At 41.8% G+C, this 16,728-nt stretch overlaps 1 protein-coding gene across 1 annotated transcript in view; it reads right to left on the minus strand.

The window, feature by feature from the left end:
• Positions 1–267: 267 nt before the first annotated feature.
• CRYL1 (crystallin lambda 1) overlaps positions 268–16,728 on the minus strand; it is a 49,470-nt gene continuing 33,009 nt past the window's right edge. Inside the window, exons 6-8 of the mRNA XM_052671162.1 lie at positions 15,419–15,524; positions 4,568–4,674; positions 268–2,559 (exon numbers count right to left, since the gene is read on the minus strand). Coding sequence (XP_052527122.1) covers positions 2,446–2,559; positions 4,568–4,674; positions 15,419–15,524 — 327 coding nt within the window. The 3' untranslated portion in view covers positions 268–2,445. The remainder of the gene's footprint in view (positions 2,560–4,567; positions 4,675–15,418; positions 15,525–16,728) is intronic.

Consider the following 16,728-nt stretch of genomic DNA (forward strand, 5'->3'; position numbering starts at 1 on the left):
TGCACCTGATCCAGTGAGGGGCTGGGACACCACACACCATCGGTCTGGCACATTCCTGTGCCTTCCCAAAGCTTTGTCTCAGACAGAAAATCACTCCCTTGCAACAAGGGAATCTGCAGCCAGTGGTCACCACTCAAGAACCGTAGGAGGGTGCACACTGATTCTCACCATTTACTCCCACAACTTATTTTCCCAGGGCACTGGTTTCAGAACATGTAGATTCATTCTACCAGCGGAGTATCAGAAAGGATCGCAGAATTTAGTACCTTTCTCATTAAAATCTTTTATTCATAAGCAAAAATAAAAATGGAAGCAAATCTTTCAAGACACAATCAGGTTTTAAAATATCTCAGAATCAACACAAGTAATGTGAGCTAATTAATTATGACAATGCCATATGCTCTAAACGAAACAGGTTCGATCTTGAAAGTAATTGGAATCATCTACAGCCCAAAATACAAAAACATACATAATACGAGGAAATCATTCCCAAAATTAATTCACTATTGCTTAACAGGGCACCAAGTGTGGGTGCTGACCTCCCCAACTTCAGATGGTTAATGAGGATTGAGCCAGTCACTGTGGCAATGAAAAGCAATAGAAGAAACCTGACAATTTTAATTCAATTTTGGGATAGAACTGAGTTCAAAATCCTCCTTTCTCTTCACAAATCATAAATTAATGTAGGACAATCTCAAGTCACCGTCACACCCCCATCCCATGCTGAACAGACAGATGTGCTCTCAGCCTACCACATGCATCAGGGAACGCAACTTATCTCAGGTCTTGCTCGTTGTGATTACACAGAGGCAGCAGTGGTGTGTTCCTGCAGACATTCTTGCTGCTCAGCACCGTAACTAACTGAGCTGCAGTAACATGTTTCTGTGTCTGCACCTTCTGTAAAGAACAAGCCTTGAAACGCCCCTGAGCATTTCATTGAAACGAGTGCTTAACGTTTCAGAATCTGTGCTGTATCAGAAGTTACATGACCTGCTGGCACAAAGTCAGAAATGCTAAACTCAAGCAGTGCGGGTGCAATGCACTGCTACAGGTTACTCTCATCATCTGCATAACAATAATGCCCCAACGTGCCAGCTAAGTTCAAAATCCAGCTGTATTACATGGTACGTACTTTTGTAAGACAACCTTGATGTGGACTGAAGTATACCAGCGCAGCTGCCGGAGATACTGCTGCTTTCAGGAATACACTCCATCCTTACACAGCCACTGTGCCTCCTCCTAGAGGGAGGGACAGCAAGAAGGCCAAAGTGCTACATCTAAGCCACTGCATCTTTCTCTCTCTGCAGCAAAGTATCAGATACTTGGGGTCTACAGAGGAGTCCTAAGTAAACAATCATTGATTCTGATAATGACACAAGGAACACAGAGGTGATTTCCCAAGACAATTAAGAAGGTTGTAGAGTTGCTTGGAAAAGCCTAGACAAATCCATTATACTCTATAAACTCCCAAAATAGCTCTTAATCACATTACTTTATTTCTCACAGGCAAGCCTCCTAGAGCACGTCTGCGCAGCAATGCCTACGACAGCACCAACTCGAGTTAGGGCAAAGACTCAAAGGGGTATCAAAGTGCGTTGTCTGAAGAACCAAGCGGGTGTCTGGTCAGTCTTACTGAACCAGGGGGAAGGGATGAGGATGGATCTATTGACTCACATTCAGGTCACCACACTAGTACAGAAGTGCCAAAGGGGGGGAAGAAGGAGTAATCACTGAATCACTGACTTAGGTTGGAAGGGACCTTAAAGATCATCGAGCTCCAACCCCCTGCAACAGGCAGGGCTGCCACCACCAGATCAGGCTGCCCAGGGCCCCATCCAACCTGGCCTTGAACGCTGCCAAGGATGACAATTCTCTCCCCTGCACTGTGGAATGGTTACAGAGCTAATCTGAAGTGACCCTTAGTGCTGCTGAGGTCTCAGCTCACTGGTCAAAAAACCTGCTCTCTGCTTAGCACAACCTCCTATCTGCAGTCAGTGCTTTACTAATTAACCTCACTGCCACTCCGATTGGTAGTGAGGGCTCATTTTCTCCAGTGACAAACAGCTGTTGTTTGCCAATTCCAGATCCCTGCATAAGCAAATAATTGTTCAAGTGCTGAATTTCAAAGCAAGCTGAAAAATGTGTTATTTAAAATATGATTGCGCTCCAGCATTGCATAGTATTAATATTGCTAACGCTACCTAGTGCTTACACATCCAATGCATATATATATAATGATCTGATACAGTTTTAACTGAACTTCTAACAGCTGTTTCCAGTTATCTGTTAATTACGTCACGACAAATTTGGACCAAATATTTCATTTGTCTCTACACTTGTGCACATCACTGCTTGCACATTCGGTCTCTTCTGCATGACCAAAAATCTCCACATTTTACGAAGAACCACTCTTCGTTTGGTCTGTCCTGTAAGACAGGGTGTCCCTCAGTTAGATTTCATTTGTTTCTTCAGTTTGGCAAGACCAATGAGACAGTCATCTCTCCATTCTCTTCTGGCACCGAGGTGTTTTGGAACAGCTGGAACTTTTTCAGACATGGCCTGAAATAGAAAATTTAAGAGAGAATCAGAACTTTGTGAGTAGTAAGCAGGATTGTTTTCCTGCTCTCGGGAATCATCAGATGCAGTAACGTTCAACACAAAGTGCAATGTAATCTATCAAAAGCAATAGGCCACTAATTCCTCATGTCTGACTGGAGATCAGTCAACAGACATGGGAAAAGTGCTCCCGCTGGAGAAGGTTGATCTGAAGGTTGCAGTGAAGGTGCCTACAGAAACACTGGTGCATCAGCTTCTTTTCCCCGTTTAGCCCACACAGCCACTGTCTCATCTTTTTGACAACAACCCTTTATGAAGTAGGAAGGAGGCCACCTGGCCTTTTATGTGGCTAAATACGTGCTCTAAGCCAAATCCATGTATGCGTGTTCAAGGCTGTGGCTTCTCTTCTAGCTCCTAATAAATGTAATGATGAATACCATGTTTGTTGCAAACATTTATTTTAGGAGTGCCTGTTACAATTTAAATGGCAGGGGAAGAGTTGTAACAAACCCAGAATTATGATTTTAGTTTTTAATTGGAAAATGAGGGAGAGAAATTAGAGCACTATTTCAGGATCTGAAGATAAAAGCCTGAACAAACCAGTGGGTAACAACATTTGTAACTAAATGGGTGAAAAACCAACCTTGTTTCTGAGTGCATAAACAAAGCTGCCCAGATGTACCTGCTATCATTGAAATAAGAACAAAAGGCATTAAATGGAGGCCAGCTAGAACATTGGTAACAGATTTTCTTCCCAAGAAAAAATAGAGATAGAGATCATAAGGTCATCTTGGCCAAAACAGCAACCGAGGTCTTAGGTTTAAAAGTTAAGTGCTGAGAAGCTGAAGAAAACTTGGTGCTGCTCCCAATGCCTGGCAAGCTGCAGTCACTCCAGGAAAAATCAGTGGGAGAGACAAAAGAATAAGGTAAGAGATGTTCTACTCTTATGAAAAGATTCTTGAAAACCCATCTTTGGTGCTGATGACTTCAGATAATAGACACAGAAACAAATGCTGAACCAAAGACAGATACTGAAGTGGAATCTTGTATTCCATAAAGAAACTCAAACTGTTTCATCCTAATCAAAAGCTTCTACTTGTAATAACTCTCAGTTGTTGATTGTTATAAGCAGACTATGTTGTTTGAGCACAAAAAACACTCTTTCCCTTTTAACATAGCAGATGTTGAAACTGCATTAATATAAAAAGGCAGAAAAATGCTATGTTCCAGAGTGACTGCATATAGGGAATTAATCTGTGACAGTTAATCAAGATCAATTCATTACACATCCATGTTCTTTAGCAAAGTATTAAAAAAGACAACTATGAAAATGTAGAATAAGGAAATGGCAATACTTTAGCTACTTTCTATAGATGCACATAATATCTTGCATGGTGAGTACAAACAAATAGTTGGTTTTGAAACTTGAAAGACAAACTGGGTGCCAATACAGCATAGCACTTAAAACACATGTTATCTTTGTGCATATAAGCTATCTTACAGGACTGCTCACATGCTTGAGGTAAACATGCCTTTGTATGCGTTACAGACCACAGATCTAGTTTTTAACTACACCACCAACAACAGAACAGCTGGAGGAAGAAAACTACAGGGTTTATGTAGCAAGATGAGTAGGAGGAAGACAAAGGGAGGAAGGCTATTGTATAAGAAGAGGAACTTGGAGTTTTGCACGTAATGACAAAGGACATAGCACAGACATGATAAAAAATTGTGTGAGAGATTTAATGTCTGTAACCCACAGCTGTTTAAAGCTGACTCCTCTGGCTAGTAATAACGTTACTCACCTGATCATATTCCTTTGATGTATTTCAAAGTGCTCTGAAAAGGGACTCAGATAATCATACATTTTGTAGTGATCTTTTCCCTCAAGGTGCACATTCAAACAAGAAACAGAGTACAGATACCTCTAACAGTAAATTGAAATTATACATATGTATAAGCTAACGTTCTTTGTTGTGAATGCCATTGCATTTATTGGCTCTATATTTACCTGACTGATCTTCTGCTCAATTTCACCTGAAAATTCTGGAACCGGTCCAAAGGTGTTTAGAACAAGTTTCATACCTTCACGGTATCTTTCACAATAATTTGAAATACCTAAAATAAGAATGAAATGATCAGAAATTCTTACTTTAAATACAGTGTGCAAAACTACCTTTGCTTAAGCTTAGTCTTAACTTAGAATCCAGAAAAGGTGAGCTCTTATGCCTAAGTCAGCTCATTACCACCTAGGAAAAATGGGTTCTATCTGCTGCATTTTCACTAAGGTTCATGGAATAATCACTTAAGATACATCTTCACTACAAAACCAATAAACGTTACACATCAACAGGCAATGCTGGTGAGGGGTGCAGTACCTAACAGTGGTTATACTTGTGCTTTGTTACCTTAGACCAGAAAGCCTCCCCAGCTAGTGCACACAAGGAGTGCTCTCACCTCTCCTCTTCTCCTGCTTGGTATGCATTGTATCATTTGAAGCATCCCTCTTATGGGTTTTATTTAGTGACCTTGCAACAAATCTCAAAGGGAAAGAGTCAAAGGCAAGGAAATCACCATATGGTGGTCTCCAGCGAAGGAACAAAGTTTGAGGAAGAATAGACAGATTCTTGCAGATCAGTACTTTGTTGTGCAACTGCGGATGACCGCAGGGATTTGGCTTTTATGATAACAGGACGATCTCTGAAGGTCAGTGAAGGCAGTGCTAGGGGAAATTGTGATCCACCTGACAAAGTGGAGCAAACACATTTTGCCATAAAGCTGGCTAATTTGACAAGGAAATTATATCAGAACACCTAACCTAACCACCCTCTCTTTTAGTTTAAATCCATTCCCCCTTGTCCTATCACTACCAGACTGTGTAAAAAGCCAGTCCCCCCACTGTTCATAAGCTCTCTTCCAGAACTGGAAAGCTGCAATGAAGTCTGCCCAGAGCCTTCTCTTCTCCAGGCTGAACAAGCCCTGCTCCCTCAACCCGTTTTCACAGGAAAGATGCTCCAGCTCTCTGAACTTCTTCAGTACCCTCCTCCAGACCCAATCCAACAGCTCTGCATTTGTCTCATGCAGGAAACCCCAAGCCTGGATGTGGTACACTTGCTGGGGCCTCACAGGGGCAGGGCAAAGGAGGATAATCCCTTCCCTCTCCCTGCTGGCTCCCTCTCTCCTCATGTAGCCCAGGATGCAGTTGGCCTTCTGGGCTGCAAGCGCACACTGCTGGCTCATGCCCAGCTTTTCATCCACCAGGACCCTCAAGACCTTCTCCACAGGGCTGCTCTCAAATTGTTCTTCCAGCCTGCACACATATCTGGGATTGTCCTGACCAAAGTGCAACACTTAGCCTTGTTGAATTTCATTAGGTTCATGAGAACCCAATTTTCAAGCTTTTCCAGGTCCCTCTGGATGGCATCCCTTTCTTTGTGCATCAACTGCACCACCCAGCTTAGTGTAGTTAGCAAATCTATTTAGAGGTAAGGATGTGGCGTGGAACCATTATCCCAGTGAAAACACTAAACTTGAGAGGGGAAGCTCTGAATATCCTGTAGAACCTTGTGATTATCCTCCTTTTCTGAGAACCTCAGAGACAGAAGAATTTTTGCCCTTCATTCTCATTGTTATCTAACTATCAAAGCAAAGACAAAGCTATTGAAGACAAAGTAGTGATGGTCACCAACCATACGAGGGCTCAGGAGATTGTATACACTGAGAAGCATGAGCTTAAACTCGCCATGGTCTTATCCAACCACAGAACAAAAGAAAAACTAAGAGAGTACCACATGACAGAATGTATCCTAGGCCAAGTCATTAAGTACTCTCTTTCCCAAACAGCTTGCAGACAGTTCCCTGGAATGCAATAATTTGTGATATGAATACCATAAAAGTCACACCTGCCTAACTCTAAATGATTGAGCTTGAAGGTGGATGAAGGAAAGAAACCTCCAACTACTGGTAACCATGAATCATAAACTGTTTAACACTTGTAGTGCTCAGCATACCTCATAGCCTGAAAGTGCTGAAGTACACACATTCCAAATGGCTTCTGAGGTCAGTAAGATTATGGAGAACACGGTTGTTTCTGGACCAATTGGTGGAAGAACTTTCAAAAGACAGACAATTTCATTAGGAAATGGGCACTGACATTATAACAGCTGGGAGAACACATCCATTGCCTGAGAGTAACCAGGAAAGATTTGAGAGTACTGAACCCTTTTTAAAAAATGGATTAGAAACAGTATCAGAAGGAAGGAAACTGAGAAAAAGAGCAGCCTTCTTAAGTAGCTTGAACTCATGTCTCGTGCCAAGAGCATTCCTGTCAGCATTTTGTCAATCTATTTCCTTGTGTTATCCACCCATGGGGCACATCTGTTCCTACAACACGCTCTGGCATGTTTTGGCTTTCTCTAGCAGAAAAAAAAAAAAAAGAGGATATCTAGTCATATAGGTGTATCAGTGCACTAGTTACCTGGAAACTTTGTATTTTGTTCAATTATCTTGATTGATACGCAGCCAGAAACATTCAAGTTGTCTAGAGGGCTCCAAAATACCACTGATGGCAGCGTCAGAAATATTTGGGAAGAGAAGCATTAACTGCAGAACTGCCATGATCCAATTCTATCTCTTCCATTGAGAGAATAAGCAGAGATCATCCTCCTGCCTAAAAACTCTGCAAAGGACCACTGCTTCTAGGAATACTGCCATGTCCTGCCACTAGTGTAAAGGGCTGGTCTGTTACCTCCTAACAACTGGGTTCATAGACTTGCACCTGCAGCCAATCTGGAACAACCTACAGGGATATTCTAGATGACACTCATGCACCAACCACAGGAAGGTAGTATCTACATTCTACCTTGTTCATGTGAGCTTTTTCTTCTAATTTTGAAGAGTTTGAGCAAAACATTTGCCCCCACATCATGCAACACTATAGAAAGTTCCCAGATACAGAAGTAGAAATTGCTGAGGCTGGAGTGCAGAACTATGTGGACACTTTGCAAACTCACTTGCAAATTACCAGAAAAGAAGAAATGTCAAATACAGCAATTCAAGCAAATCCACAAAAGCAATTAGTAATTGAAGTAATGGTAAATGAAGCAGTGTCAATTACCAGTTATTCTGGTGCTTAAACAGCTGACACAGATAAATGACACCTAGACCAGTGCTGAAAAGTTTGGGATCAGTAACTTTCCTCAGGCTAATACAAACATGCTCACAATCACCAGGTAAGCCTGGCAGTAACACTACAGATCTGAGAATTTCTGATTCTAGTGTAGTCAGAAGAAGGCAGGTGAGAAGTCTCTGTGTTATGAATGTATTTCAGGAGCCTCAGTTTAAAGAGAGAACCTTAATAGCTTGGGTAGAGGAATCTTTGGACTTGGCTGTTTCGTTTACCCAGTGGATGTGAACTCCTGTGCTTGAGATGGCATTCAGAAGTTCACTCAGCCAGCTAAGCTTACAAATCGAGCTCCTGGCAACTCATCTGCAGCTTGAACGAATCGCAACAGCTTCTGGGTGGGTGCATCTCACCAAGGCAACACAGACATGCCAAATGCAGGTTGGTTAATACAATTCACTCATTGCATGCAATGTAGGAATGAAAAGAAGCCTTATGCAAAGCCATCAAAATAAGAAAAGCTATAAAACCAAAATGTTATGGATGTAAAGAGCAGCAACACTACGGTTCATCTCAACATCGTTGCTACAAGCAAGGCATGTACACTGCATGCCAAACAGGGGTGAATGCTCTGTGCAAGCACCTTTCAGTCTTAGGAGAAGGAAACACTGAAAGTTAGAATACATTCATGATTTCACTCAGAGGCAAACAAACAAACAAATACATTTCAAAGTAGCTACCTTGCACTCCCAGTGCAAAATCTCAGTGGAGCAATGCAATGCGTGACCTGATGCAAGTAAACATCAACCCCATGCTACTAGCTTTAAGAAGGCACTTAACAATGGAAAATACTGTTGGAAAAGTCACTTTGCTTTGCAACTGCAAACTCAAAAAGACAAACATTTGATTCCAGGCCTTCAGACTTATGAGTTTCTTCAAAGGTCAGGGCTATAAACAAAGGTGGATAAGAAAAGCACTTGACTGGAGCACAGGGACAAGAAGATGGGTGACAAGAAGATGGAGAACAAGTACTACAGAATCCCTCTAACTTTAATCCTTGTTGATACTCCCCAGGTAACACTTTTAGCTTGATGAATTAGACTCAATAAGCAGTATGAGACAAAAACAGGTGCACCTGGAAGCTGGAAAAACAGGAGAAAGATGGCACGTGAGGCCACCACCTTTCCATGCACCTAGTGCTGTGTCCCATCTTCAGCCAGGAAAAAATTGCATCTCCAACAAAAAAGGATAAGCAACTTACAGCACAGGGATAGCAATACTTTCCACTTGCCCACATGGCTTGCCATTCCTCTGTCTAAACCTCTCTCTTCCTTTTACACTCACCTCATCCATGTTGGAGAAAAGGGGCTGGGGGAGAAGGCAGACATTTTGCAGCAGACACCTGAGAACCATAACCACAGAACAGAAATACCCCCAGGGAGGGCAGGAGTTCCCTGAATATTCATCCCACCACACGTGGGAACTGTGTTTAAGAGGGGAAGAAGAGGAATGAATAACAAAGTGTTTAAAGGAGCAGTAGGTATGGATTACAGAGATGAAAAGGAGTACATCCCTGTTCCACCCGACATTTTTTGACTGTACAGTGTATTTACAAGAACAGGTTATCACAAGCTAGAGGAGGATGTTCATTCTCAGTTGCCCATATCTATCTTGCCCAAGAGGAAATGCAAGCCTCTTTTATACCAACTACATAGGAAGAATAAGATCCACTGCTGGTTTTCAAGGGCTCACCTGAAGGACTTCCATTGGTGTGGTACAAACATGGGTATTAGTGAAATGCCTCTAGTTGCATCATCAAGATGAACGGGACACTGAGAAAGGAAAAGGAACTCTCAACAGGCATTTAGTTTAGAAGCATGCAAAAAAGACTTTGCTGCCCTTAGAAGTTCTCTTCAGAGGTGGGGTCCTAAATACCAAGGCAATGGGATTAATAGGAAAAAAGAAGGTTATACCTGACAATATAAAAGGTAGGTTTGTTCAGGCATTATTATATGTAAGTATCTTCGAGTAACAGCTTATTGCATGCTAAGTCTTCTTTGTAAGAAAGGCAACAGGCATGAAGGCTGAAGGATGCGAGCAAATTAGCTTGGTAAACCAGTCTGGCAGGAAGGCACTGAAATACTTGCGAGAGAAAAAAGATAGAAGCATGAACTTGACTACTCTGAACTTGAACAACATATTCAGAACATACATAGTGACTCAAAAAGAGAAGGAAAGATAGTCAAGCCGCTGACGCAACAGCATCAACAACTTGAGAAGGCTGGGGTGGGGTGATTTTAGCAGGTAAAATTTCAGAAGTGGTTGCACTTGTTAAGGCTGAAGATGATTATAGATAAGAACAGAAGAGGTGTACTTCAGGAATACCATGGAGGAATTTGTCATGGTTAGGGCATGTCCAAGTAAAGAAGTTCCAAACTCTGTTTTGCTGAAAGAGGTATTATGTTTCTAGGCGTTGTAGGTTTGAAGAAAACCATCTGCATGTAATTCCACATAAAACAAGAATGTGTCTGAATGAAGAAACAGAGGCAGTCCTCCTTTTCTTTGATTTGACTACCTTAACTTGCAGAATTTTGCACCTTCTCCTTACTTGCTTATAGCACAACAATTTCTGAAATGGATTAAAGCTTGGTTTGTTCCAAAGGATGTGGCAATGAAAATAATGTACACTTTAGAACTAGCCAGCACATATGTCTACAGTAATTAAGATAAACGCTTGGCTATGTTTTGTCAAGTCAGGGGAGAAAAAAAATCTCCTTGCTTACAGTTATGGCTTATGATTCTCCCTCTTTTGTTTTGATGCTTTGTGCTTTTTGTACAAAAGAGCTGTACTTTTAAGGACCGTGAATCCATGCCCACTTCCATTCTGTTCATTCTGTAGACAAGTACACAAATTTCACAATGAGGGCTAAGCAGAACAAGAACCTAGAATGGCGATTTGATAAATGCAAGATAGCAAAAAAAGCAACGCAGATCCTTCAACTTCCCTCTATCCAGCTCTTGTGCAAGTATTAGCAGGTTTAGACCAAGATTAAATTACAATTATAGCTCACTAAATAACACACTAATAAATTAACTGATCTAAAACAGCCAATCATTAAGTATACATGAAGAATTTTCGTTGCAGATATATGAAACACCATAGATTACGGCCTAGCTTCTGCTTTTACAGATCATTTTTTCCAGTGGTTTAAAAGAAAGTGACAGTTCAAGAACCAGGAGATAAAATCTCATTGAGGCCAGACCCTCTTCAGTATACTTACGGGTAGGCAGCGAGAAACAGTTTCTGTCTATACTTGCAGTTTGGCATGGGGAAACAGTTTCTGTCAATGTGTGAAGTTTGCGAAGATTATGTGACAAATGTGGATGAAAGTATATTTTAATTATATCGGCACACATGCAAAGGGACACTGTGTCTGCTGACATAATCCCATAATAAGTAAACAGGTCAAGTGACACTACTCAATTCTATGGCTGTTGCTTGTAAAGGAAGTTAACAGCTTTTGTTGTGATACTGCCATGTGAAACCATAAGATGACAAAGTCAAAAGACAGCTTACTGGGCTGCATTAAAAAAGGGGTGGCCAGCAGGAGAGGGAGGTGATTGTCCCCCTCTACTCAGCTCTTGTGAGGCCCCATCTGCAGCACTGCGTCCAGGCCTGGGGCCCTCAGAACAGGAAGGACATGGAGCTCTTGGAGCGGGTCCAGAGGAGGCCCCTAAGATGGTCAGAGGGCTGGAGCACCTCTCCTATGAAGAAAGGTTGAGGAAACTGGGCTTGTTTAGCTTGGAGAAGAGAAGGCTCTGGGGAGACCTCATTGTGGCCTTCCAGTACTTGAAGGGAACTTATAAACAGGAGGGGGAACGGCTGTTTATGAGGGTGGACAGTGATAGGACAACGGGGCGATGGTTTTAAGCTGAGACGGGAGGTTTAGCTTAGATATCAGGAGGAAGTTTTTCACACAGAGGGTGGTGATGCAGTGGAACAGGTTGCCCAAGGAGGCTGTGGATGCCCCATCCCTGGAGGCATTCAAGGCCAGGCTGGATGTGGCTCTGGGCAGCCTGGTCTGGTGGTTGGTGACCCTGCACACAGCAGGGGGGTTGAAACTCAATGATCATTGCGGCCCTTTTCAACACAAACCATTCGTTGATTCTATGAAATCAACACTCATTTATTTAATTTATGTTTAAACAAACAATCAATATTAGAATGTTAAGTAATTTGAATGTCTTTTTTTTTTGAAAAGCAAAAAAGGTCTTCCCTCATCCCTATTGCCATTTAGTTCTACAGTTACTGCTTCTGCTCCTTTTAATGACTTGATATTGTCACTTTATTCCATGTTGAAGACTGCTGGCACACATCTATATATTCAAAATTTCTATTACTCATGCAGGTGGCCTAAATGACAACTTTTGTTAAGACTAGTTAATATGCAGGAAAGGACACAAGAACTATCATGGAGGAAGCCCAGCATTAGCACAAAAGAGGATCATGGGAAGATTCTGATGTATGGCATCTCACATGAACACGACTTCAAAAATCAATAGATGAATCCTCGGAATATTATTTTTTATCCAAAACCAAACAAAAACATCACACAACACTTAAGGAAGTCTTCCTGGCCTTCCAGGATCTCTCACAAATGTTCCTCTCATGCTTCTTGAATCTCTACTACCATTCCCACAATGATTAGCAGTGAGTTTAAGACTGTGGGAAGGCTAGAAAGGTAAAGATGTTGGGGAGGCTAATAGCAGTAGAGAAGATGTACCTATCTCCATTTCTCTCTACTGCTCAAAAATAGACACTAACTGCCACAATGAATCAGAAAGAGTTGTCCTGGGCAAGCGAGGTCCACTATTCTGTACTATGGGAAGCAATATTGGGCAAAGAAGTTGGCAGTAGTACAGAACTATGACCGTAAGCCATTGCGTGTCCTGACATCAGCAGCGCTGACAATTTTTAATGTCTTTGATGAGAGCAACAGCTTGAGTCATACTGCCAGCACATAAACAGGAGCAGCTCCAGACTCAGAGAATATTTGGCTGCCAGATTGGGAGTGAAGCAATACTTTTCAGGATCAAAGTTACTGAGTATACATAAAAAACACCTTGTTAGTAACTGTACTAGTTATTTGAGAGTCATTTTTAATTGAAAGAATCATAGAATGGCTTGCGTTGGAAGAGACCTAGCCTAAGATCAACAAGTTCCAATCCCCTGCTGTGGGCAAAGCTGAGCTGAGGCTGCCCAGAGTCTCATACAACCTGGCTTTGATCATCTCCAGGGATGGGGTATCCATGGCTCCTCTGGGCAGCCTGCATCAGCACCTCATCAATATCACAGTGAAAGATTTCCCCCACATCTGATCCAAATCTCCTCTCTTAGTTTAAAGCCACTCCCCCTTATCCTATCACTATCAGACTGTGTAAAACGTCTGCCTCCCTCCCGATTAAAATCTACTTATAAGTACTGGAAAACTGCAAAGAGGTCTCCCCAAAGCCTGTTCTTCTCCAGGCTGAACAAGCCCAGCTCCCTCACCCCATCTTCATAGGAGAAGTACTTCAGCCCTCTGAGCATCTTCATGGTCCTCCTCCGGACTCAATCCAACAGCTCCAATTTTTCTAGTGCTTGGGGTCCCCAACCTGGTCACAGTGCTCCAGCTGGGGCTCACAAGGGCAGTGCAGAGGGCACTCTCTCCCTGCTGTCACCCCTCTTTTCATGAAGCCCAGGATGTTGTTGGCCTTCCAGGCTGCAAGAATTTTCTGCTGGTTCATGTCCAGCTTTTGGTCCACCAGGACCCCCAAGCCCTCCTCCACAGGGCTGCTCTGAAGAAAATATTCTCCCAGCTTGTACACATATATGGGATCACCATGACTCAAGAGCAACTCCTTGCACTTGGCTGAATTTCATTAGGTTCATGAGGACCCATTCCTCAAGCTTTTCCAGGGCCAGTATCACCTGCCCCACTCGGCTTGTCATCAGCAAACTCGCTGGGAAGTACTCTCAATCCCGCTGCCTATGTCACTGATAAAGAAATGGAAGAACACCACTCTCAAGACAGTCCCTCTGGGGGACACCACTCATCACCATCCTCTACTTGGACATAAAGCCATTGATTACAATTACCAGGTTGCAACCATGCAACCAATTATTTTATTCACCAAACAAAATATAAAATATGGTAGATAAAGGATTCCCAAGAATGATTCAATATCTAAAATTGATTTAATTTTTTCTGGTATTTAATTTTATTATTTTTTTTTTTTAATGTTTTTATGTTTTAGTTGAGGCTGTTTAACAAGTTAACCTTTCAGAACCACATGCAAATGGATGAACCCTCCAGAGGATGCTATGGCAGGTTAGTAGAGCTGGGTGCAAGGACCGGACGACTTTGGACTGCAAGACTCCAGGTAGACTGCTGCGATTAGGCTCATGCAATGAGCATATGTTCTGTTCAGTATGCTTTACTGACAGTAAGTCTGAAATCACTACAGAGAAGATTGAAAAGCTTCCCTCCTCAGAAGCTTTTAGGAAGACACCGCTACTTGGAGAGGGACATTTCCCTAGCAATGCACCAAACACAACTGAAAGCCTCTGCTAGAGAACCCGTAATATCACATTAATCTCACAATTGGCAAGTTAACCTCAAGAGACATAAATTTGTGTCAAGCAATCAATCAGCAAGGGGACATAAAATAACACTTCTAATTGCACACTAGTGTTTTATGATTCTGCTTTCTTATCTTTATTATTGCATCCTTATATGCTGCAGCAGTGCCTAAAAGATCCAGCAATGGGACAGGGTCCTACCACGTCAGGGACCACCGCGAAAAGGAAAAAGATACAGCACAAGTGAAAAACAAAAAATGTATTTAGTTAGGAAGTAAAGATCATTCATGCTTTATCAATTTGTTTAAATGCTTGTATCGCAAACCTGTGATTTTGATTACATTTTATGTAGCTAACTTTTTATTTAGCTTGGATTCATATGTACAATTTCCAGAAACGTACAAAACCCATTTTTATTACGCAAGGTAGATGTTGGTCTACCACCTGATTGCTTAGCTAAATCAACTTTGTATACACAGTATTTTGTGGGCAGAACTTGTTTCACTTCATGCTAGCCAGCTCCAGCTGTATTCACACTGGATCTTAGCCTACAAATTCTGCAAAAAAGAGGAAGCCATCTACAGAAAGCAAGTTTCACTCACACTGTCTTCCTAACCTGCTGGGAGGTGCTCCCCCTACTCAGGGTCTATTGTTTCACAAGCCTTTTGGAGAATACAAGCAAGTATGCTCATCTACATGGCCAAGAAAGTAATTTTTCTGTCAACCTTCTCTCCTGCAGGACCACCTGTGATGTGCTTCTTTCTATCACACTGTAGTCAGAAAGTCGCTGTTTACACTGGACTATCAGACGAACTTTTAAAATACTTTCTTTTCCTGACACTCAGACAGTTCTGAACTATGCGTACAGCAACGTTGGCAAAGCACGGGGACAGGTGGTGTTTCAATTAGATTCAGTTTTCATCCAGTTGCTTACAACAGAATAGTCAGCATTCATTTCCTTCCATCTGATCTTAAATTTTATACGTGTTCCTTTTTTCATCATCAGTGTCTGAAGAGAAAAGTCATAGTAGCAGCAGACCTAACCCAGTTTGTTGTATAACATTTCCAGGGTCTTACACAATAGAAGCCTTTCCCCCGTTCATCTCATTTTAACCTACCTTCTGCATTAAGATGCATGGTTTCCAGAGGTCCAATAAACGCATATCGCATTCCCAGTCCATCAGACATCACAACGTCTAGATCAGTAGGAGAGATTACTCCTTCCTAAGTAGCAGGAGGAGAACAGGAAAATTTGTGAATGCTGAGTCTTAATGCAGAACTGGCTGCTTCTTGTATATAATTTAAAACTAATTTTTAAAGAAGTACTAAAAATTGAGGCTAGAAATGTTTGCCAGAGAAGTGCAGCTGTTATACAAGTTGTCTCATAGTTCACAATAAACATTAATTCGCTTTTTAAAACACATTATTAAGATCATTGCACTTCATAACCCAAATTCACTTTAAAAAAAAAAAAGTATATACACTGCTTTTTTTTATTTATAATATCAACTGCCTGTACACACCAGTTTGTCTGATACTACTTACAAAAACTCATGTATTAAAATTAAATTGATCTGTTTATGCCAGCCAATGCATCTTTTGCTTAGAGAGCCAGAGAGCAACACAGCACGTGACCATGAAGAGTTTATACCAGAATCCAAGTTCTCTATCTGCACTTTCAAATACAGAAATTCTGGCTGCATCTTGCAGCTCCCTTTGTGTTTTCTTAGCTCAGGACTTTCCAAAATTAGTAGAATGGGAGAGCAGCACCAGTACTACCCTGAGGCCTCCTGAAAAAAAGGCTGGGACCAAATACGCAAGTAAAGCAGCTGCCACTCCTTCCCAAAAAACTCACTGAACATTCAACCTGCCCAGCCTCAACCTGCCCAGGTTCTTGGGTTCATTGCCAGACTCAAATCTCAGAGCTGGCAGGACAGAGAGTATGTAGAATTTCTCCAGTTAAAAATTGAATGCTGTTGTTCCACCCACACTGCGTCATGTACAGGAAAGCCAACGCCACCATCAGGTTAGGGCAAGCAACATGAGCACTTATAAAAAACATGCCACTGTTTCACTACTTTACAGCTCTACTTTAAATATTTATTATACGAAGTTGATTTTCCACTTACTAGGGCTGAAAAGATTATAACTTCTTGAAACTGAGCTTTATCTGATGTAAGAACTCACCCTCTATTCCCAAGGACACAAAAGCATTTCCTTCTGGTTGTTAAGGTGAGACAGATGTTGAACTGTTTCTGCTTTGCCTTCCTAACCTTTCTAGAGGTGTTCTCCCTACTCAGGATCTCTTGGTCCTTTTGGAGCTGCACAATACAAGTACACTTGTACTTGTACCAATCTGCTTGGCAAGATATGACATTCTCTGTTAACTTTCCCTTACTCAGGACCACATCTGTCACTCTCCTTTGCA

The sequence above is a fragment of the Tympanuchus pallidicinctus genome, unplaced genomic scaffold, assembly GCF_026119805.1.
Source record: "Tympanuchus pallidicinctus isolate F22 unplaced genomic scaffold, pur_lepc_1.0 scaffold11, whole genome shotgun sequence".
Classification (NCBI taxonomy): domain Eukaryota; kingdom Metazoa; phylum Chordata; class Aves; order Galliformes; family Phasianidae; genus Tympanuchus; species Tympanuchus pallidicinctus.